The 25,752-nt window shown below is 32.0% G+C and overlaps 3 protein-coding genes across 4 annotated transcripts; all 3 read left to right on the top strand.

The window, feature by feature from the left end:
- Positions 1-503: 503 nt before the first annotated feature.
- LOC132723025 (uncharacterized) lies at positions 504-6,835 on the top strand. 2 transcript variants are annotated; one of them, XM_060707681.1, is made up of 8 exons: positions 504-1,032; positions 1,680-1,809; positions 2,148-2,184; positions 2,659-2,789; positions 3,404-3,614; positions 4,400-4,492; positions 4,817-4,885; positions 5,333-6,835. In XM_060707681.1, the coding sequence occupies exons 1-8, from the start codon at positions 867-869 to the stop codon at positions 5,777-5,779; spliced, it is 1,284 nt and encodes a 427-aa protein (XP_060563664.1). In that variant the 5' UTR covers positions 504-866; the 3' UTR covers positions 5,780-6,835. The 2 variants fall into 2 exon arrangements, with proteins under 2 accessions (XP_060563664.1, XP_060563665.1); XM_060707682.1 differs by having other exon boundaries at positions 512-969.
- A 2,625-nt stretch (positions 6,836-9,460) lies between these two features.
- On the top strand, positions 9,461-14,239 carry LOC132723003 (sarcoplasmic calcium-binding protein-like). The gene is made up of 4 exons (XM_060707650.1): positions 9,461-9,567; positions 11,849-11,895; positions 12,287-12,393; positions 13,578-14,239. Exons 1-4 carry the CDS (start codon positions 9,531-9,533, stop codon positions 14,014-14,016), a joined length of 630 nt encoding a protein of 209 aa, XP_060563633.1. The 5' UTR covers positions 9,461-9,530; the 3' UTR covers positions 14,017-14,239.
- A 4,644-nt stretch (positions 14,240-18,883) lies between these two features.
- LOC132723002 (uncharacterized) lies at positions 18,884-25,075 on the top strand. The gene is made up of 7 exons (XM_060707649.1): positions 18,884-19,046; positions 19,282-19,330; positions 20,059-20,282; positions 20,913-21,123; positions 22,822-22,914; positions 23,509-23,577; positions 24,573-25,075. Exons 1-7 carry the CDS (start codon positions 18,937-18,939, stop codon positions 24,948-24,950), a joined length of 1,134 nt encoding a protein of 377 aa, XP_060563632.1. The 5' UTR covers positions 18,884-18,936; the 3' UTR covers positions 24,951-25,075.
- Positions 25,076-25,752: the final 677 nt, after the last annotated feature.

Raw genomic sequence — 25,752 nt, 5'->3', positions numbered from 1 at the left:
GAATTTACATGAAAGTTTGCTTTGTCATTAAAATATGAAACAATTTAAAGTTGAAACCGTACTCAAGACGACCCCCATAATTAAGAACAAGACTTAATATAAAAGTAATGTAGTTTCCTGTTCTCTATATCTAGACCGCTGTTATAAATATATAAGACTCGAAAACAATATCCACTCTTGGGACACGCCAATGTCAAATATCAAAATGACACAACTGACACCCCCTCGCCCCAATTACTTTTAATGGATTTACAGCTGCTTTAAAAAATCATACTCATATCTAGTGCAATATGATACAAAATTATTATTTAGGGATTTACAATAAAACAAAGATTTAGTACATACTGTACACTAATTCCACGGAGAATTTTGCAACTGTAAATTAGCCAAAAATTCGTTTCAATCGTCTTATGCCCGGTTCGAGAAGAGAAAATAATGACTAGAACAGCTAAGAAAGGGAAACCCTATCGAACACAATAGTATCAATAAGGCGATCTGTCATATTTAATTTCATATATTTATTGAAAAGTTGTTAATATAAATATCTAGAAAATATCATTATTGTGTTTTTATTTTTACTCTGACTGATATCTTTTCCCAACACTTCTTTCCATCGCGCAATCGAACAAACCTCTACCTATAACGGAAGCTCTTCTAAAGTGTCAATCAGACAGGCTACCAATGAAAATTCTGTCTATATTCAGTTCTTTACTGTTAATTTTAGCGGAAGTCAAGGTGAAATCAGACGGCCTTCGGCCGAAAAAGATTATATTCAAGAGTTCAATTAACAAACGATTTATTTACGATATTAAGCTGACACAGTATTCACACTGCATCTGTGCCCAAAAACAATAGGGGTACTTGAAATGGTTGTTGTATGTATTGAAGTACGGGTACTTGTAATACATGTCTTATCAAATGCAAGAGAGACCACTTTGTGCATACTTCAAAAAGCGGAAGTTTATTATCGTATGTACATTTCAATTTATATTAAATTTGGTTTGATTATTAAAACAAAAGGTAAACTCTATGGTAAGTTTTTATGTCATCTGTAACTTTAATGTAGCAGTAATTATATCTAATATTTACTATCACTATTTACTCTCAATTATTCAATTATCTTACAGATACAATACGATAAAGGAAGTGTTTTTGTTGTTGTTTGTTGTTTTGTTCTTGTTGTTTTTTATTTATTTTTTTATCTTTGTAATCTGGATAACTTACTTTGATACAATTACGAGTGACATCAAATATCAGTATCATCTTATATCAAATATTTAATTTTAATTTGGTTGTCCAACTAACACGCTTTCCTGGATAACTAACTAGAAATTATCGTTTTCACCGTAAGTGACCGACTAATAATTCCAAATGATATGATATCTGTCTCAGCGGAGAGACAAATGACCATACGACTCAGTGTCCGAGAATTGTCACGGATAAATGTCGTCTCGATTGAGGATCGAACCACCCAACCTAGATTACTAATCCTATGTGAGCTAAGCGGGCGTACTAAGTTACACTTTCTTTATAAAGTACATATTAATGCAGGAAGTGATGTTGTTAAAATAAAATACATTATTTTGTAATAACCACACTGCCTAATTATGGAATTCATACCATTGTATTTTTCGTCAGTATGTCATGTACTCTATGCATTTACTACGCATGTATTACAGATATGGAACTACGTGCTGATTGTGTTAAGGACACTGACCAATTTCAAGCTTTATTAGATGAGATTGGCCCATGTTCAGCTTCTGATCACGGTGGTTTGGGCGGAACGACACTGGTGGAAGAAAGCTCAAGGTATTTGAACCTTACAAGTGACTCTCTAGATTGAAAATTTGCATGCCTTCAATAAGAGATTGTCAACTTAAGCAGTAGCTAAAGTAGGGATTAGAATATTAAATATCTTGTATCATTTATTTGCAAACACCATTCAATTTAAACTTTTAAAAAAAAATACCCATAACAATGATATTGTGTATAAGCTCCTCCTATATTAATATTATCATGTAGCCTATTCAAAACAGCGGCTTGAATTTGATTCTGATATTTAATATGGTGATATTTTATTAATGCCTTAAACGTAATTAAGGAATTAAAAACAACAAAGATCTGATTAAACATTTGTTCTTTTACAGTGAACATAAAAGGCATGACAAACATGAACGTCAAAGGGTTGGTTATTACCTTTTTGAACTTTTTAAGATACAGTTTAGAAATTTGGAAGTACCGAATAATGTACAATGTAAAGACTTTTTAGCATATAACAAATATAAACATTTCTTCAAATAAATGTTGCCCTAGACATTGGTGATGGTAAAATACATACTAATAATTTACTGGAATAAACAAAACACTTTTTTCACACCATTCAATATATTACTCTTTCTCGGCTTCGTTTTATATAACTTTCTTGCAATTTTTTTGTAGTATTAGGATTTTAGTATGAAAGATATATATCTGAGAAGTCAACAGTATAAACATGCTCGGATGTCTGACTCAACAATTTAGACCTTATATTAACGCGTTTAGTATTTCTTAAAACAGGACATAAAAAGAATTTATACGGAAATAAAAATTATTTAAAAAAAGTTATAAAAGTTAACGTGATTCTTCCATAAATGATTGTCTTACTATATTATATTTCAGAGGGAAGAAATTGGCGGAATGGATGTGATTGATGAAATGGAACAAATAATAAAGGATAGGGAATGTGAAGTAGAACGCTTAAAAGTGACAAATAAAAAGGCTAAACAACGAATTCGTGAACTTGAAAGGCGGTAATAAAATGATAATAAGTACTTCGAAGAACATAATGCAAAATTGAAACTAAAATTGAAGAATACGTAATTACTTAAAGAGATCATTAACGGGAAATCATGACCGACCTACTTAGGAAATTAAAATCTTTCCTCATAAAGTAATTTCACCGATATATTAATTTTCCAAGTAGTTGTTTTAGTAGACACAATCACTTTTAAGTTTGGGTAAACATTTAAGACCGAGATATGATTTTTTTTTAATTTCATTTTTTTAATTATTTCGTCATGCAATATTAGTCTGTCATGTCAGTTGTTTTCAATGTAAGTGTAATGATAACGATTCATTACAGCATAGGAAGTCTATCAAACAAAGCCTTTAATTCCTTTACAACCACCCCCATTCCTGCCCCCACCCCTTTCTTTGTCGCCTTAGGGCTGCTTTTAATGATTTGAGGCATCAGAATTACAGGGACCGAGCCTAAGAGGCGACTTAATAGTTTCGAAGCATCTCTTAGCTTCAGCAGGTAGTTTGTATCACCCGAGTTTAGACAAAATTATCATTCTTGTTTCGGCGCCTTATGAAGTAAATTGTGTTGGTGCGCCGTAAAACCAAACAAAAAAATCCTTTACAGGTCGCATGCTATAACAACTGAAATGGCAAAGGTTATGGAAGAGAAAGGAAATTTTGAAAATTTAAATGACGAGTTCTCCAACTCAAACATCACAGAGAAGTTCTATAAACTTTATGACAATGACTGGGTTTATCTGTCTAGACGACTAGGAAAGCTGGGCGTCTCATTAACTGAGCTTGAACTTATACATCACCTAACACAGATGATGAAGGTAATCGTGATAATTGTAAGCCCATTAAAAATGCAATCGGAACATATCGGCTATTATTCATAATAACCTAAATATAATATGAATAGACTTTCCTTTCGGTAAAATAATGATTGAAAATATGTCTGACAATCATTATCAATTCAAAAATGCCCACTGATGTACAATTATAACCAAATACGAATTATTGTAAGCATTATTTACTTTCGTTTTCAACAACTATGATCATAACTATATAAAATGTACTGATTACTTTTATTTCTCTATAAATTTACTTAATTTAGTTGGTCTTTTACTAGATATACTGACGTAAACTTAGTCAATCACCTCCTAACATTAAATCACTTTTTGTTTACATGTTTAGTTTTCTTAGCGTAGGTTAGACCGTTCTGCGTATTCTTACTATTGTGTTCGAGGTTGTTATCCGAAGTTTGACGGAAAGTGCCAGGAAGTTGCGATTGTTAGAAATAATACTTCCATGTATATGGCAAAGTATTATAGTGATATATGATAGAAAAAAAAAATGGAATCATAAAATAGTATAAACATATATTTATTTTAAAAAGTATAAACATGAATTATTCCATTGTAATGAAAGGATAAGAGCACAATATGCTGTATTTTTAGCTTAAACCAACTTGTGTAAAGTAACAAGGTTGAAAAGAAGTTGTTTTGATAAATCTTTTTGTAAATTGTTTTTCATTTTCATTTATTATTTCATTCATTTTGTGAAAGGTTATTGGCTTTTTACTTTGAATTATATTATCTGTATATTTGAATACTTTTAGTTTGTCTATGAAGAATGTGGAAAAGCTGCTGATTCTCAGATTCGTCTGTTTTTCTTGCTTACTGAAAATGAACCAACACCTCTTCAAGAAGATGTAAGATTTCTTTCTAAAACTTACGGTAATTCAAAGATTTTCTTCACTTGACAAAGCTATCGGTGCTCGTTTGTGCCTGAAATAATGTTCAATTGGACACATGATGTCTTCCTGTACCAGTAAAGCTGAAAAATCGCCATAATTATGACCTATATTGCGTTGGTACGACGTAAAACCCAACCGGGAAAAAAGATATTAAGTTCTAAAAACTAAAAGCTTGGATTGATTTGATACTTCCAAAATTAAAATGTATCTAATTTTAAGTACTATATTCTATGTTTAAGAAGTAATAGTAATGTACATTTATTTTACATGTTTCTTTAGAATCCAGAACTATTTTCTTTACGAAGAAAATATGCCCGGACAGAGGCAGTACGCAATAGACTGGTACATGTAAGTAACTTTAGAAATTTTATTATTATTATTATTATTATTATTATCATTATTGTCGTATTATGTATAATTCAGTTTTTAATTTACAAAAAGACTTTAGACTTATGAAAATCTACATGAAAAATTGTGAGTAATAGGAAATGTTTTGTTACAAGCTAAAATAATGTGTTATTTGTTTTTGACGCTCCATAAGAAAATTATTCTAGAACTTTACTTGAAAATTTTGTTGGAAAGGGATAATAGCATTTGTTCGCTCTTTGTGTATTCTTGAGTGCTTTCTTGTGGTTTTTACTTCTATTCATCAGCAAATGCTGGTTTTCTATGAATATAATATAAGTGTTTGGGCGCTGCGTTAACCAAGAGGGCAGCTAAGCCGGTTTGATCTGACTTAATTTTTTGTGTACAGTTGCAAGAACCTGATATTTGCGATTTTCTCTGCTTTTATAGGAAATATGGTTAAAACTAAAGACGACAGAAGAAATAAGTGCTTTCGATGTCGGGGCAAATAAAGCAGAGGTAGTCAATGATTTGAAAAAGTTTTTCGACAAATATATCGATTGCTGCTGGTTGATAATAGTTTCAAACCCTCCATTAAGACTAGATTTTGATGTTATTGGCAGAAACCATTCGGAATGTATTGAACATTTTAGAATATACTCACCAAAACAGCCAGTTATAGATCCGATGAAAGAAGAAGGTACCATCTACGAAGTTGTTTGGCCTAGTATCTGTCTTCAAAATGGTGGCGGTTGCTACAAAAAGGGAGAAGTTGTGATAATTCAAACTGCAAAGAAAACAGACAATGTATGCAATAATGATAATATGAGACACAATAAACAGATTGTAGGGAACAAAAACAACGACCAAATAGCAGTCAGGCACACGATGGATTAAGAAGGATGAAATGGGATCCTTCTAACAAAAGCAAAAATTGTCTCTAAAACTACTATTACAAAGAGTATTTCCGGGATTTGTTACCAGTGCTTTATTATACATTATATTTTGAAATATATATGACGTATTAGCATGACCTTTTTATGCTATGTAATATAGAGAATACATAGTTGATGTCTGAAAGGTTTATCCGGTGAGAGAGAGAGAGTGCATCTTGGCGAGCTTTAGCGATTTTCTTGCTTATGACTGGTTTAATCATGTCAAATCATTTTTCTGTACGTAATCTGCTGTGGTCATAGTGTTATTTTTACAATAGCTTTAGCTCCTAAATTTTGTTTGCTATTGCTAATCATGGTCATGCAACTACATAGAAAGGTAAAGAAGCAGACGCTTGTCTTGGTTGAGTCTATTATGTTTTGTTTAGGGGTGAGTTGTCATACACAAATTTACAATTTATATGCATTTATTTTTTTCCAATGATTGTTATTATCTTAAATGCTTCTGGGATCGTTGTTTTATCAATTCATTTGTAGATAAGATTGTTATATGTCTATTAACAAAATAATTTTAATGAACACGAAATAAGTTCACACCTACATGTGTATTGATAACGTGATGGTTTAAGCCAATGAAAACACATCAATATTATTACAGTCAGGCAGAGAAAAAGAGTAAATAGATAATCTTTATGTAGCAAACAAAATTCGAATTGCAAGTATTTTTTCATATCCTTTCGGCAGGATAAACTGTCCGAGGAGGGCCATGCATTTTCGTATCGTAAAATGGCTGCCATTTACAGTATCAAGTGATTATCCCAAGCACCACCGCGACTTAGCGCGGGAATTATAAATATAGTTAACCTCAGCCGTTGCATAGGATGAAAAATACCTTTTTCATATTTTTTTGTAATAAATATTTACAAACTGTGTCTTTCGGCGTTTTTTTATCAATTTAAAACCAATAATGATGTTAATAAATCTGCGACTATGATTTACAATGAAATTCTACTTTTAGTGTTTTAAAAAGGTTTTTAATTTCCTCTGGAACATACGATACGTTATAGTACATCCCAGATTTCCTGTAATTTTATTTTGTGATTATGCTTCAAAGCAGGCAATTGACCGTGCATTTTCTTTTCATATTTTGATTTCCTTGAAATCATTTTTCTCATCTGAAGGCATGCAGCTTTAATATGATGATACATTAATTACATTCCATGAAAATGTTTAAAGATATAAAATATCTCATGACATGTTTGTTCATTTTACATTACACCTTTAATGTAACAAACATAAAAAGTCTTCACAAAAAGTAGTATGCAATCGTACCTTTATTACATACGAATGTATGTAATATTTTTCTTGTTTAAAAATGGTTTTATTCTGATAAACAGCATCAGTCTATATGAAGTTTTGTTTTGCTGATAATCATGTGACATAATGACTGGAGATAGGCAATGCTTTATCCAGCTGATAATATAAAAAGAAGCAGGATAAAATGCACTTGATTGCCTATCTATTTGAGAGCGGGGTAGTGTTAAGCGTGTTAGAATTTAAAAAATAACTTTTAAATAAATGGAAGCATATAGAGCGGGGGCCGATGTTACCGAACACTGAGGCAAAAAAATTTAACTGTTCGTTAATAAACGCCAATTTTATATATGTTTTCCGTTTTACATGTATCATTTGAGACTTAAAGCAGTTTCAAACGAAAGAACACCTAAAATCTTCATTTAATGATACTAAAACATATACAACAATAGATCTGTGCCACAAATTAATTGAAAAAGCAACAGAGTAATCGGTAATTACATTGCTTCAGTGACATTTCTCAATTCAATTCAAAATATTCGCATTCAAACTCAAGTCTACATAAGAAACACAATCAATATGAAATCTACGAAAACATGCGATGCGATACATTCTACAATCATATATTCTCACAAGCAACATAAATGTCTGTTAATAGGGACAGCATCATCATCACCATATCTGACGAATTTTCTAGAGTAGCAAGCTATCTCTCTCTACCTTATTTCCCGTGTCGTTCTTCTTTCCTCTTCTTATGCTTCTCTTCTCTCTCAGCTTTTTTCTTGGCATCAGCCTCTAACTTAAACTTTAGCTTCTCAAGTCAATCTTGCTTTCTTTTCTCTTTGGCAAGCTCCTCTGCCTTTCTCTTTTTCTTTTTTCTTGCATATTCCTATAGGCTTGGCCTATAGTTTGACTACTTTTGATTTAGCCTTTGGAATTGGGATCTTGAAAAGTTTCGATACGTCTCTATATTAGTTGCAGAGTCTTGCCATTTATTCAAGTTATTTCCTGTATATTACATGAAGTCAAACTGACTCTTTCAAGACTTCCGCGCCCCTCTGTCCTCTCCAGGTTTTGGTTCGATGCCTGCTGGTTACCCTGCTGTTGTGGCTTGATTGATGATGGGGCTGCGTCCTGTGAACGCTGTCTTTACCTTGCTAATCTTCGTTCTCATTTTTTTTCCGTCCAAATCATTTTACAAAAATGATTACAATGAAACTGCAGTATATATGTATGATTTAAGTATCGCATATATGCCGCTGAAACTGTCCATAGCGACGTTTGTATATGGAAGCCAGGATTATAAAACTAGACAAGGTGAATGTATTTAACTTTTTTTTTTAACAGAAGTCATTATTCAACAAAAATCAAGACGATGCTGTTGGTTATTAAATAATTTGGTCTATTTGGTCTTTTTGCTGCATTTAACGTTATGTTAATTAAATAACTGAAATGACTAAAATAATGAATTCAAATTTGTCGTTATGATTCCCCACCTGCTCATATCACGAAACTAATAATATTATTACAAATAGAAATAAAATAATTTTATTTGTGAATATATTTTTCATACCGACAGCATGTCTGTCGCAGAGAAATCACGCAAAGGTTACAATATTTCAGAAGGACAAAAATCACCCTCCTTCCCCTCACCGAAGGAGAAAAGCTCCTACGAAAACTAAAAATGTTAGATCGAATATGTTCGATAGAATGAACTTCAATAACACGCGGTTGTAGCTATTTCTCGGCACTAAATGTCCAAAGGACAAGAAAAACACAGCATTAAAACGACTGCGATACAAACAGACTAAAAATGTTTGATTGAATCTGTTCGATAGAATGAACTTCTAAACACCCGGTAGTAGCTACTTCTCGGTATTTAATGTCCCAGAACCCTTTACAACTGCGATACAAACATTAAATACAACATCTACTTGAATAAATTTAATACTCTTGAAATAAATGACACAATTTCAATGGTTATTAAAACTAGAAACGAAATTGATATTGTTTGAATATTCATAGAACAAATTATACATGTACAAAATGGTGCATGTTAATTATTTCTATAAAGAGATATAACTGAATTATCTTAATTTGGTGACCCTGCATGAAACTGTTAGAATGTAAAATTTTCTTTCAGTCATATTCATTATTTTACTGTACGTGAACTTATATTTCTAACTAAAATTTTCTTCTCTTTTCCATACGATAAACTGTTTTATTTTACTTTTGCGAAAAAACGTTGTCCTAATTAAAATATATATGTATTTTGATTAAGGAAACGTGTATCAATTAAAACTAATTAAAACAGAAACAAAATGACCTCGCAATCAGAACACGAAGTAGGGCGGAAATTCAGGTGTTAATTAACGAACAGTTTGCAAACATATATAGCGAGTCTCACGTCTGGTGAAATTGACAGATCAACACTTACAGACATGGCTAATATTTGGATTGGACTGTGTTCGATACTTGGTAAGTATTTCATTACCTCTTCATCTTCATTTAAACCATTTAAGGCAACAGAGATAACTAGATATACAAACACTCTCACTTTCCATTTTGTTACATTTTGAAATACGTTTCAGCACAAAAAAGTTTTTATCAAAAAGTGATAAATGTGATATGGGGAAACTAGCAATTTGTTTTTACACTTTAATAACAATTTATTTTATCATGAAATAGTTTCTTTATAAATAAATAAATAAATACAAAAAACAATTATTAATAAGATAACAATATGAAGAAAGACTAATTAAAGCAGAATAATTGTGTACAATAGTATATCTTAAATAATCGAGGCGATAGCCGAGGTCAGTATGATTTTCTGCCGGTGAATATCACATCTTATTATATGATCTAAATATATCTGCAATCTCATTGGTCCAAAGAGTAGTCAACAGAACTTTTTATAAAATCATATTTACTGGGTGTAGTATCATATTCACTGGCTGAATTGGATTTTCCCAGTCTAAAAATAGATTGAGACTCATATTCTATGATCATACACCGTAGACTGTTAAATACGCGTGTTACTTAAAAAATAATTGTTGCTTTTTGTTCTTTATGGCATATTTCTCGATTAAAATATCAATACATTACCATTTTACTTAAAGGCTACACCGCAATGTTGAGTATAAACTTGAATTACTTTTGTATGCGCAGCGTTCGCGAAGTCGTTGCACGCCTAACACGTGCGCCTTTTTTTCCCGCGCTTGAACAAGGCAAAATTTGTACATGTATATAAGGTTTTACTTTTTGTGATTTTTTTTATTTCTTAGCCTATTCATATAATAAAACAATTATTGACTAGTGAGCCATTAAATATGATGTGATATTCACCGGCAGAAAGTCATATTGACCTCGGCTATCGCCTCGGTCAATATGTCATCTGCCGGTGAATATCGCATCATATTCAATAGCTCACTAGTCAATAATTGTATAATATTCAATAACTCACTTAACAATAATTGTTTTATTATATGAATAGGCTAAAATTAACTCTTTCACTGCCATAGTAATTATATATGCCGTCCCTATTATTTTCGGCGTATTTGCCATATGGACGGCCTTTGCCGGTTCTATAATAATAATAATAATTATAATAATAATCATAATAAATATATAGATAATTATATCATCGACAATAATTATAATTATACTAATAAAAGATAATAATAATAATATTAATTAATAATAAAGTAATTTCTTAGAAAACCTCTGGCAAATAGGTGATCAATAAATAAATAACCCTCTTTTCCTGTTTAAATTTTGAATACTGCTAAAGCCGGTGCTGGGGGGCTTGGACGGTAACTTGCACTTTCCATTAGAAAAAATAATCTTTATGCATACAAAATTCTTCAATTGCATGTCAACAAGTTAGCCTTTTACAACATTGGTGTTAACAGGATGAATCACTTCTCAGGAATTGCCATGATCATTGAAAAAGTAATTATTTAACAGTATTGCTACATTTTGCTGGAATTTTAGCAATGATGTTGGGTTTTTTCTCTCAAAATTATTGCTATTTATTGCATACTTGAAGAAGTGTGAATCAAATATACGGAATCATATACACCTGGAAATAAGAAAAGCACACCCGGCATTTTGCCTCAATTTTGACATGATGACTACTGAAATTTTAAATTTTATTTTGGCAATGGTACGAACCTGCAACAACTGGAACAAACTCTCACAAAGAATGGCAAAATTTACCTCAAAATCGTATTAGATGCCTAATTGTTCGTATGAGGAGGAGGGTTGAGGCTATCATCTGGGAACGTGGCGGTTACATACGTTTTTTATTATTATTTGGATACATAATGTCATTTTAGGTTAGTGTTAGCAAATTGATGCTGGGTTTACATCGTAGTTTCTTCATCAGATGTACAATCCCCAAACCCAATCCGCAAACGCTGACTGAAAACGCCGAAAAACTCATATTTAAGAATTCATTTGGTGAACAGAAGCAACTAACTCTTTACAAACTGTATGGATAATATTGTCAAATCGAATAAATAATGTAAATTACGAGAACTAACGAGAAAACCCACGATGTACCCGGGCTATTGATAGTTTAGGTGTCTCAAAAGATAAAATGATTTCCTTTTCTCAACTTATATTCACATAAAGCAATACGAGCAAACGAAGTAAACACTCACTTACTATGTAATGTTGTAGCTATAGTGTGCTGTATTATATTTATGTTTCACGAGGAAATTGATTGTTTTAAAAAACTACCTAATAACTGTTGCAGCTTTGGTATGGGTATCATCTGGAAGGATACGCAGAGATGATCAAACGGTAAGCTCTTTTCATCAAGAACAAGACAAAAGTGTTGTATTTAACTTTGTTTTAAAAGAGCTCAAGTCCGAATTATAAATCAACCAGGAAATTACGCAAAAGAAAATTAAGAAATATACTAATTAAACTGAAAATTTACAACCTGTGTGTTCCTTAGCTATAGCCCGATTAGGGTTGAACAATCTTTTAACGCCTGTCGGCTATTTTTGGTCATTTTGTACAATCTAAATGATAATTCTAAATAAACGGAGAAAGTAAATGATCTTAAATTTTGCAAGAAGTTATTGATCCAGATCTAAATCAAATTTGTTGAAACTGATTCTGCATGTTTTTGTGCAAAATATGATGCATTGTGTACAGATTCTTATATCAATGTTATATAACTCTTTAGGAAGTACTTGTCAGTGATTGTCTATATTCGAAGTGGGATGCATGGATAAAATGTTTCGATGCAAATGATGACGGAGTAGTCGCCCTTGATGATCTAAAGCAGACAAGGTAGGTATATCGTCTTTATTTCATTTCATCTGTAGTTTTTGTGTTGTTTTTTTATACTTTTGTTTAAAAAAAAAAATCAAAAATATCTATATGCGCATGTGCGAAATGCAATATCCGTTACTACGGAAAAATCGTAGTGTAAAAAGGTCTATATTTCCTTATCAGCGTGTGGCGTACGCACGAAATCATTACCTAGTTGTTAAAATCCTTCATTAGTACAGTAATGTAATAACTTGTTCCGGGAACATATTATTCTATATGTATTTAGGTACAATAGTTAAGATTAAGGGCAACATTCACACTCTTACAGGCTCTATGCTATTTTAAAGTTCATTTTGATATCCAAAATTTTATATCTGGATAGTTTCGATCAGCGAGACAAGTTGTTTAACGAAATTCTACAGAAAAAAGCTAAAAGAATTCAATTACTATCATTTTCTAATTCGTTTGCTCAAACGAAAATAAATTATTTGTTCTTTTTAAAATTTATTCTTTTTAAAAACTATTAAGCATAATAAACAGCGAGACATAATTAGTATTGGTCAATTGCATTGCTATCATTAAACCGACTATTACAGTAATAAATTCAAACATAAAACATGAAAATAATTCCAAAATACTTGAATACTTGAACTTGAAGCATCACCTGTTAGATATTACTGAAAATAAAGTTCCATCAAAATGAGCTTCTTTTCTTTAAAAAAAAACTGAAGGTTTACTTGATAAGATACAAGTGTACGCAATCAAATTGTAGGGGTGAGGGCATATGATGGGGAAAATATAAATGTGAACGAATCGATGCAATTACTTCGAGTGATTTGAAACGCCTTGTTGATGCACGAAAATATCGTGCAAGACAATCTGTACACAGTTACTAGATTACAACATATCTTTATATCTTAATAGCTTTACCAAGAATAAATACATAACTTAACAATTACAGTTTCGGCTTAACTGAGACCTCCATTGACGGCAGTAATATTTCAAAACTATTTGTACCATTTTCTACACACAATATTCTTATTTGACTTGAAATTAGACAGATTTAACTGTCGAACAGCGGATAAACTTGCTATAAAAGATGACTTCTTGGAAGTTTCGTCACAGAGATGGTAATTTTATGTCTGTTAAAAGTAATGATAATTTTTCTTTTTCATTTGTCTGTATATTTTCTGTATCAACAGTGACAAATTCATCCATCTTCATGAACTCATTGAAGAGGAAAAGGACGCCGTAGAGGAGCAATTTAACAAATGGTGGACAACTATACTTCTTTGGAATGGAAATGAAATTACACCTGACGACTTTGTTACGACTCAAGCTAATGCCTTCATGCATGACCGGCATGGATTTGTTAACAGGATGCAGGTAGGTGAAGAGTTCTTCAACAGCATCCTAGACACTGATAACGATGGATTTATTTCAGAGAAGGAAGAATCCATCTTTCTGGTGGCAGTTGGTCAAACAGATGACAAGAAAAACCACGATTTCTTTGAAGGTTTCACTTCAGAAGAGAAAGGAGAACCAATTGAAGAAATGACAAGCATATGGGTCGACTACTTGACAAATGAAGAGTGTTCTGAAATTGAAAATGTCATCAGATATTTAGACCAAAAGGATTGAGTCGTCACGTCAAACTTTTAATACAGTATAAATTTTCGTTTTAAGATCAGTACTCTGCTTTTCTAAATCAATAGTTTTTCAACATCAGCTTTCGTGTATCATGGAAAACATCTACTTTGCATATTAACTCTTTAGTGGCACATACTTAAGATTAAGTTAAACTCCATTCTTGGATTTATTTAGTAAAATGTAACTTATAAGTCAAATAAACCGTCAAAATCGATTATTTTTATTTGCTTTTAATATAATATTATTGTGACGAATATTCTCAAGGTTTCGAACGAAGTTAGTGAATTTCTATAGAATACATATAACAAATGCAAACGTCTTATTACTGAAAAATAATGTGGCCCCTTCGAGCCGTATTGGGGTCACGACCATGTTTATGCCCTCATTATTGAGGGGGTGATATTTTCCCTTGTCCGTGGGTATTTGCATGTGTGTGTTCCTATGTTGTGTCACATGTCACAAGTGCTTCAGCTAGTGTCCACAAATTTAACAGGAATGTTGATCAGCATGTGAAGTTGTGCACTTGTGTTTCGTGTGTGGATTAATTCAGTATTTGTAGAGTTATTGCCTTTGATTTTGTAAAAAAAGTCGCAATTTTCAACTTGTGCCTTGTGTAACTCTAAATACTAAATATTTGACCTAGAAATTACAAATAGTTTTAAATTTCTTTCAGCGGTTCAAAAAGATACTGCGCGGACAAGACAATCTCCAAAATCATTTTTAATCTTAACCTTACTGAGGAAGCCTTAACTTGCGCTCTGCCCATCGTTTAATTATTGTAAACATTTCTGCCAACTAGTGCCAATTTCTTCGATCGGTTCAAAAGATAAGAGGACAAAAAATTGTTTAAGTAGCATGCCTCAAGATTTATGCTAATTTCATAAAATGTTTGAAAATATTTTAAAAAGTAAAATATTTTCAAGTGAACAAAGAAAGTAATTTTCACATACGGCACTTTCAATCCATGTAAAATGCCAAATAAATGACAAAATAAAAAAAGGCTTCACTGTGTTAGTCATACAGTAGAAATATGGTAAATCAGTCTTTAGTTGCATGTAACTCATTAATTGCATGTAATATATAATTTTTTATTTCAATAAAAATATTTTATGTTGATTTTTTGGCATGCAATTTTAACGAGTTGATAGATAGGAACATGACGTTTATCTTTTCGATCGTATCTTAAACTTTGTCTATAACTAAATTATTAGCTTCTAACTGATTCTTTCCTCTATAGTCTATACATGTATATAATGCTTTTATTTTTTAATTTTCTGACTATTTATTGGTAATTCCAGTAATAATATTTGTTCATACTGTCAATAAGTCAATTTCTTTCTACAGAATATACAGTTTAAACCTTAGTTAAAACATATGGCATCAAATAAATCCGATATCGGTAGTGATGAAGAGATATGAAAAAATAAAACGACATTTAATGCACATGGAGGTTTTGATTGATTGTCTGAGTTTCACATCACGCCGATACAGTATAGGTCATATGGCGACATTCAAGCTTTACTGATGGAGGAAAACCTCAGGTGCCCTTCCGTGCATTATTTCAGGCACGAACGGGCACCTGAGAACATCCGACGGTCCGTAAGGTGACTGGATAGCTTTATTACTCGAAAGATTCCAAAGGCCATGTCGGGATTCGAACCCTAAACGGTGAGGGGCAGTACATGGAAGGATAAATAACACTTCAATAATTCACCATACATGTCCCCATGGTGTTTGTTAGCCAACTATGAAATGAAATGAATAATTAATTTTGTACCTGATAATATTCCGGTGCAATCAAATAAAATAATTTCCTATCAAAAGAAAATTAAACATTCACATAAAAGTTGACTTTCCACCGTTAGAAACAGACAAATGCCCCAAAACCTAGTCCAGTAAAAGAACATAACATCTAACTTTCAACGCAGGCATATAAAAAACATCGTTTCAAGAAAGGAGAAACATAAACATACTCTTCTTATATTTTCAATGTGCCTGACTAGTTCAAGCATCTATGGCTGAATGACAGATATACAACCATGAATTTATCATTCTTAAAATTCAATTATAACCTTTACCTAACTAATTATTAAAATGACAAGATTGTTGGCCAGACATGAAGATCAGCTTACTTTAAGGTCCTGTCACACAAGACTGTCATGTCACTGCGTTTGCACGACGTTGTTAAATTTAACAGAGCTGCGAGATCACAAGAAAAATCTGATTTTTTTATCACACACGTGCCGATTATGCGACTCCGTAAAAATGGTATTGCACGGTCGTGCATATATTTTGACGTGACGTCATTAGCGTTATACAAACATAGTGTAAAGACGCGCTAATTATAGCTTTACACTATAGGCGCCTCATTGAAAAATGACTCTTTTTCACTTAAAACACTCTTTATTTTGGGTATGTGATAAATAGAATATTATATTTATTGAACTCGTTGAATAAAATAATATTATGCTCGCCAGAAGCTCGCATAATAGAACTTTACACAAGTCGATCAATAAATCCAGTATTGAACTTACACTCATTCAATATCATCTATTTATGACATGGAACTTCACATGGTCTTCATGGGGTCCTCACGGTGATCATGGCGCTGCTACGGAGCTTCCACGGCGTTGTAATGCGTTTTTACGGCGTATTAATTAGATATTGTCTGCGTTCGGACGGCGTTTCTATTGCGTCCTTTGCGCTACCACTGCGCTTTCACGGCGCTCTTCTGGCTGAAATCGTAAAGCTCCGTAAAAACGCCATACACAAACAGTCAAAGCGCGGTAGAAGCGCCGCACAATTGCCGTACAAGCGCCGTGGCTAACAACGGCGAGCATTCGGCGACCCTTCTGCGTTTTCAAGGCGCTTCCGTTGCGATGTGACGGCGTTTGTTTATGCGTGACGTCGGTCTATGCGGTGCCACTGCAATGCCACTTCGATGCTGCGGCGATGCTGGCGATTTTACTGCGCTCACCTCGGCAGGGATTTTAATAAAAAATTATTTCAAGTTAGGTACGACCTTGACTTTTGAGCTACAAATCTTGTTTTAGCGTAAGACACCTCCACTCAATATGCCAATTTTTATGCATAATTATTTCAAAATCCTTAAAGGATACAACCATCGATTCAAATTCGTAATATTATCATGACCTTGGATGTACCGAGTATGACCTTGACTTTCAACCTAGAAACCTTATTAATGCGTGTGATTCTTTGTTATCATGTATTACACAATTATGCTTAATTATTTCAAAATCCATCCTGCAACGGTAAAGACGAGTTATTGACCGGACGCGAACGTGCATGAACTTTTATGAAAAATTCTTTGGTTTTGATCTTGACCTTTGAGCTAGAAACCAAATTATTGCACGCAACACGTGGCTATGATGTCAAAACTATTTGTAACTTTAATTTTACTTTAATCTTACTTTGCATTTTTTTCTACTAGGCAAAAAACGTGTTATTTGAACAAATATCACCTTTATGCTTTTTATGACACAATGGTTATCATCAGATGTATCAAATGATACACTGTGGCCCCTGCACAGCAGTCCTTTGTAGAGCAATTAACTCTTCACAATAGTAGTGGGAATTCTTTCGAAAGTAAGACTTTTCAGCGGACAAGAGTCCTTCTAAAAAGGATAGGGCCGCCAAAGCCCACCCCACCCAACCCCCTGCTAGGCCGCCAACTCAAGCTGCCAGACCGCCAACTTCACGCCGCTATGCCGCTAACTTCATACATCTCCAGTTTTATGATATTATAACTAGCTGAAAAAAACAGCCAGCCCCGTTATCATCTGTTCCACACTTGCAACCTTGCCAATCCACACTAAAGAAAGTGTACAGTTTAATTGTGTAATATTAATATCAATGTAATGCACAGGCAATGAAATTTTATCTATAGTACCCTGCTGTTTCAATCTAAATTTCCTAAACACGAAGGTTCTTATGTCAGAATCGAATGAATCATGACCAAATGTATATCAAGAAGAATGCGCATGCGTGAAATGCTTCTTCCGTTTCTGAGGAAATATCGTATTGTTAAAAGGTCTATACTGCCCTCTTGTATTTAATGTTCTTCATTTTCGTTTTCTTTGGCCTCAAAAATATTGTTGTTTAATTCGGTTTTTACACTACTCTTTCTGTTAATTACTACAGAAAATTTTCTGATGTTCATTTAAAATTATCAAGTTTCAAGTTTTATTTTTCAACAAGGCCCATATGGGCATTAGCGTTTTAAACAGCTTTTTCACAAACAAATAAGCATTAAAATAAAATGACACAAATATGTAAATAAAGCTTGTAGAGAATATAAATACAATAATAAGGCTAGAGATACTTATGTATGACTTATAGAGATGAGAGACTAGAAAAGATAAAAAATAGTGTAACCACAACATTGGACCCATGAAACCCAATATTGTTACCACGTATAACTAGTTTCACTGACATTATAATTATAGGAATTAGTGTCACAATGCGATTACAAATGTCATAAAACCTTTTAAATAAAAAAATAATTAAATAAAATACATAAAAATATAAAAAAGATAAATCAAACAATGAAAATTAAGACAATACACTTGACAATAGAGACTCACTAGTAGGTAGTAAACATTATTTAACAATAGACATTATTCTTTGTGTAAAAACAGACAGTGTGACTAATACAGTTCTATCAGTACTTTGAAAGTAAACATATTATCTCTTCGTAAGTTAATAGGCAAGTACATTTTACGATCAATGTTAAAATAAGGACACTAGTAAGGTTGTCTGACGACTTCGGATATATTCTGACATGTTGGTTAACGATACATAAGTTTTAATTGCCTTCCTGGTTGCCTAATATATTGTATATAGTTGTTGTTATTTTTTTATCTAAAGTCATGAAACACGTTTTAGTTTAAAATGACTGAATCAGTTTATCAAAATATTTTTGGATGGACACTTGGTTATGAATATGCTTTCCCGGGATCTCAAATTAAATGTTCTGAAATCTCAAACTTATTTTGTCCTGAGTAAGTATTTCAGTATTTTGCAAAAGAGAAGTAGGTCAAATATTCGGTATTGCATATCTATAAATAGAATGTATATTTTATGTTACTTCAAATCGAAACAATATCAGTTAGATAATGTGGAGTTTTGTTCAAGGGATTACATAATAGAAATATGAAAACAGAGATACGTGAACTTTACACGCTAGAAAAATAACATGTTTTTATTTATAATAATTCTACCACTTCATATTTTTAGCATGCTTCGATGCTTAAGACATGTATGTAGAAAGGGAAACAAAAATAGGGTAAGTTTATCTTTTAATTTTAAGTAGCTATGTTTTATATTATTATATATATATATAAAATAACAAGTTAATAATTTCTTTATCGTGAAATGTTGGTAGATAAATGAAGTAATCTAGTATAAATCTAGCATATCAATGTAAAGTAGTTAATATCAACCCGTTTCAAGAGGTCGATAAATCTTTGTATGGCTTGAATGATATACAATTTAAATAGTAGACGACTGTTTGTGTGAAATACAGGACAGTACATGCACACCTTTTCTCAAATGACATAAATTACCATAAATCTTTACATTTTTTCTAACCAGAAAAATCTTTACGTTATACATTTATGAATGTGTATTGAAAAAGTGAATTTCTTTATAGGTTTAGAGAACTATTAAATGTTCCCAATTATCTTATATTAACCACTCTAAATGTTTTTGTGTGGATTTACCCTTTTTCCAAATGAGTATTTATCAATCCTATTGTCCTATAATGTATTATAACTGTTTCAGGTGATGATCGTTTGAGGGAAGGTGGGAAAGAGGAAGAGAGAGAAATGATCAACATACTTATTATTATTCGTAAAATAAATATTCAGTTAAACAAAGTTTTGAATTCCTATTGATTGCTTTTAACCCACTTTTGGAGTTTTGGTATTTTGAACTCACTTTAGACATATTAAAACTGTTTACACTAACTTCAAAATGTTTTGTTGATTAAAACTTTACATTCACATATACCAGGAAACAAGGTATGTACAGATTCCATCTGCAGACAATGCGGAACAAGACACCGTAATTCAAATAGAAAAGGATGAAAACGATGACGAAACAAAACAGGAGTTGGAAAGTCTGAAACTTGAAAGATTAAAGGATTTAAAACGCATAGAAACACTTGAAGAAAAGATTACAGCATTGGAAAGAGAAAATGCGATGCTTAAGAAACAGAATAATGATATAGAGCAACGGTATACCATTCACACATATAAAATCTTTAAAAAATATATATATAAGTAATACAATACAAAATTTCTATTAAAATATTTTGATTTTTTTTACACAATTAAGAATCAACTTCATCATGTGATAATCAAGCACATCACATTTAATGAGGATGAAGACTAATTTTACAAGTGCATGTTATCAAAAACATGAAGTTAAGGCTATGTCATATAATTAGGAGTGTATTGATTCTTCTTAAAGGCCCATTATACCTCAGATATGCTATCACTTTATTTTCTAAAAATCTTTTATGTTTATTATTTTGTCACAGTTTAAAAGAAAACACATATTTACCATAAAGAGGAACTAGCTTTGGCTTGTTTTGCTCTTTTTGCAATTCGTATATTCATATGGAGTTATTATTTTGTATGGAAGTCATTATATTTTGCTACCTTTGCAACACATTACTGCACATTCAGCGCTACTTTCGTCGGTTGTTAAACTAAATCCATTATTAAAACATTTTTGAACACATGTCTGACATTTCTAGAGAATGTTTAGAAATATGTATTTCTGGGGCTAATGTGTCTTTAGTCTTAAGATTATATATTTAAGGAAGGAATAGTGTTAAAGTTCTATTTTTGATCTTTTGACAGGTCGAGTCAGTTAACCATTGAAATGTCTAGACTAACGGATGTAAAAGGAAGTTTTGAGAACGTAAATGATGAACAGAATAACTCGAGACTTACTCAAAGATTCGAATCTTTAAATTCTACAAAATGGGTAATGGTAGCAAGGCAAATGGCCAAATCATTCCGAACCAAGACAGAAGTTGAAATGATATCTTTACTTACCGATCTAATGAAGGTAAAATGATATTTGATAGTTTGAATTAAACCAATATCCCATCCTATGAGGGTAAACTAGTACATGTATACAATCACATGACGGGTATTTGATTACATGAAAGTTACTTTAAGGATAACATCTAATCACATTATACCTCAGAAGCGGATACATAATTTCTTCTTTAGAAAGGACAAACATAAGCTTTATAATGTTTGCATTATGGTATTTAGCATGTAACATGGGAATAGGACCGACACGTTTTCCTTCCTCAATCATGACACTTTTATAATGAGAGTTGGTAGCTTGGTTGTTACATTATCCATCAATTGTACAATATAGCATTTAATGAAAAGTTAACGACATTTGAGCCGCGTCACGACAAAACCAACATAGTGTGTTTGCGACCAGCATGGATCCAGACAAGCCTGCGCATCCGCGCAGTAGGATCAGGATCCATGCTGTCCGCTATTAGTTTCTCTACTTGTAATCACAGGCACGAGTATCGGACCTGGGAAGAAAAAATATGACCAGATTGATAAAAAAAACCTGTGTTCATCTTAACAGTGTCAAAAAAAAAAAAAAAACAACAAAAATGTAAACAATGACCCCCTTTAAAAATATACTATAAGTTAAGAGAAGGCCGGAAACTCCAGATTCGAGCCTACGAGCAAGGGATTCATTTCCCGGGCCGTTGTGAAAACAATTGGCCAGACAATTAAAAAAAAACTTTTATCCCTATTTCACGTTTATATTAAGCTTCAAAATGAGACCAACCCCAAGTCTCTAGCCCTTCCCGTTCATGAAATATCTATCAGGAAACGAGCGAATTCGTACTAAAAATCCTTGGTAGACAGAATTGCGGCACAACAATTCGATACGTAAACATAGACTAATACATGTATGTCAGCTGAGTATGGGTCAAAATCACTTGAATTTACTAAATAATATTACTAAATACATTAAGTTGGACCACTCACAACCGTCAGTAGCATCTGATACACACGAGATTCGAGTTTCAAACATTTACACGGTCTTTCAATCGCTTTCTACGTCATTAGGCATCCTTGTGTGAAACGTTGCGGTTTTCGTTGCTACTGGCCAATCAGAAGACTCGTTACAAAATATCGAACAGCTGATTGACAATGGCGTAGAAAGTAATCTAAAGACCGTGGAAAGGTTTTTTTTTTAATTGTCTGGCCAATTGTTTTCACAACGGCCCGGGAAATGAATCCCTTGCTCGTAGGCTCGAATCTGGAGTTTCCGGCCTTCTCTTAACTTATAGTATATTTTTAAAGGGGGTCATTATTTACATTTTTTTTTTTTTTGACACTTTTTAAGATGAACACAGGTTTTTTATCAATCTGGTCATATTTTTTCTTCCCAGGTCCGATACTCGTGCCTGTGCTTGTAATAGGGTCATGGATCCTGATCAGACTGCGCAGGCTGGTCTGGATCCATGCTGGTCGCAAACCCATTATGTTGGTTTTGTCATGGCACGGCTCATTTGCTTTATGTTGGACAACTTGTTTTTTTATCTAACGTACATGTTCTTTGTAAATTCTTTGTTAATATAATTTGAGAATAACATTTGTGTTGGACAACTTGTTTTTTTTATCTAACGTACATTTTCTTTGTAAATTCTTTGTTAATATAATTTGAGAATAACCTGGCTATATTTTAACTGTTTTGTACAATATTTGGTCCCCTGTATTACAGACCGGTTACCAGAAATGTAAAGAAGTGGCCGATGTACAAGTCTGTAATTATCTACAAGTCAACAGTAAAGAAGATATTCCAGCAAATGAAGATGTAAGATTTTCTTTCAAAAATAATAAGTTAAATATGGTTAATATTATTTTTGAAACAAAATTGTTTCACAGCCATTTTAATGATGACTTTTCAACCTTAATGGTGTAAGTAACCCCCCCCCCCCGCCCACACCCCGCCCTCATCTTCATAACCATAACCTTTGAGAGATGAGCAGCCTGTAGCAGAAGAGTTCTTCCTCCCTTAAGTAGCTTTATTGCCTCATTGCCGCGAGATAGACCTTGTCTAAATTTAGAATTTTAATAATAAGGGACAAATGACTGAAAAACAGCAAGCTTAGTCTATCGTATAAGAAGCATGTAAAAAATGTGGGTATATCAATTAAACCTAAATCAGAAAAACAAACAAAAATGTGTTTATTTTACTGCAGGATATAGATTCGTACAGAATTTTCTATTAGTTTTTACCATCCCATTCTTCCAATTCCGATACATTTTTTGTAATTTTTAGCCGGCCTGTTATATTTCATTAATGTTAAATTTCATTAATATAAAAGGAAAATATCAGTCAGATATTTTCATTATTCGATAGGTTCATAAATACAGTTTTATACAGAGATTGTTTGTGTTTGAAAAGCTTTCAGATTATTTACAATTGAGGAGAAGATATGCAGTTAGAACTTTTGTTAAAGACAATGTGAAGAAGGTATTTCCATTTCAAAATATTTTAAATATTTTTATACTTATTATTGTTGGTTATTTACCATCTGATAAATTGTGTTCGTTTTTGATCTTTTTATCCTATATAATCATTATGGTCATATAACACATGCACATAATTCAGTTTGGCTAATACAAAAATATGTACCAATATAACCATATAACAAATACAATTAATGCCATATATATATATATAGCTAATACAAATAAATGTACCAATATAACCATATAACACATACAATTAATGCCATATATACATGGCTAATACAAATATATACCAATATAACCATATAACACATAAAATTAATGCCATATAGACATGTCTAATACAAATACCCGACCAATATAACCAAATAACACATACAATTAATGCCATATAGACATGGCTAATACAAATACATGTACCAATATAACCATATAACACATACAATTAATGCCATATATACATGGCTAATACAAATTAGCTTATGTATTGACCACAATGTATCAATTTATTTGTAACAGTGTATGAAATTTGGTTAATTTTACATGTACATTTGTATAAATGATTTAAACACGTGATGTTAAATCTTCCTTTATGGTTGTATTTTGTGACAAAGTTTATTTTGTACTCACTTTAAATGAATCAGTCTCTCTTTCATAATTCCTTAATAATAATTCAAAATAAAAGAATATTATACAAAACTACATAATGTGAATTCATTTGATTTCGTGGGGATGAAGTTTCGTGGTTTAGTCACAAAAGACATTTTCGTGGCTTCTTAAATTCGCGGAATATCTATTTTTTTTTCAAAGAAATGCAAATACATGTATGTAATGTTTTTACAGCCGAGGAAATGACATTTGTTGGATCTAAAATTCATGAATAGACCTACACAATAAATCCACGAAATTTAGTGCCTCACGAATATAATGATTTTGCAGTATTGACTTGTTATATTCAGTCTGCACGAGTTAAACTAATTGTCTATGGATTTTCAGAATATCATAAAACAGCTTGAACAAAAAGAAGTTATGAAGTTATGTTCGAAAGAAAAATACATAAATATCCAAGAAAAATTACAGAATTTTCTCGAAGAATACATTGAATGTTGCTGGCTCATGACAGTGTCCAACCCGACCATGGTTCTTGACTTTGATGTTGTTGGTAAACAATATACCGAATGTGCTGACCATTTTAAAGAGTACTCTTCTAAAAGACCTGTAGAAGATGTAACAAAAATTCAAGGTACAATATGTGAAGTTGTTTGGCCGTGTGTGCAACTTGAAGATGAGACGGCATTTTATATGAAAGGCGAAGTTGTTGTTGTGAAAAAGGGCATAAAATCAACTGAAGACCTGATAAATGTAAGGTCTTAAGTTCCTACACAAATTTATAGAGCTATTTATAAAATACTATTGGAAGACTGTGATAGCATTAAGACGTGTGGTTGAATTATAACAGCTTTTTTTCAAAATATAACAGATTCACGCATGTTTTTAGGTTTTATTTTTAAAAAGGAGAATACTTCACACTGCGTGTTAATCATTTTATGAAATTAATTGTTAAGAATTCAAATGTAAGTGATTCGGATAAATTTCAGAATTTAAGCATCCTACAAGAACAGAACAGTTGTTGTTAATATTTCATAGATTTCCAAGTTTCTTGTTAATCTCTCATTCACCTTATTTTGATGTTTGATTCTCCAAAGTTATGAAATGTTCCATGTCTCATTAATTTAATATATTATTGTATAATATTATATTATATTATCATTCTGCGTTGTGCTGTTTACCATTATTTACTAATTTTCATAAAAATCATAAATGGATTGGTAAATTAGGAAAATTTTCGGAACTTTTTTTTTCTTATGACATGTATATTTAATTCAATTCATTTGGATTTCAAGAACAATTTTAATTTTATAAAATATATTGTAGTATTCATTCCATTGTTCAATTATATTAAAAGGGAGAATAACGCAGATAGCTGAAAAAGTCAAAGTGCTACACAGTTGCCTCCCTTCACACTTGGCAAAAAAAAACAAAACACACACACATGCGTTAGTTAATACGTGTCATTGTGGCTGATATTAGATATGGATAAAAAAAATTTCTATTTATTTATTTATTTATATATATATATATATATATATTTATTTATTTATTTATTTATTTATTT

This window comes from Ruditapes philippinarum, unplaced genomic scaffold (assembly GCF_026571515.1).
Source record: "Ruditapes philippinarum isolate M1 unplaced genomic scaffold, ASM2657151v2 ctg71_1_1_1_1, whole genome shotgun sequence".
Lineage (NCBI taxonomy): Eukaryota > Metazoa > Mollusca > Bivalvia > Venerida > Veneridae > Ruditapes > Ruditapes philippinarum.
This window is presented reverse-complemented; position numbering and strand designations above follow the sequence as displayed.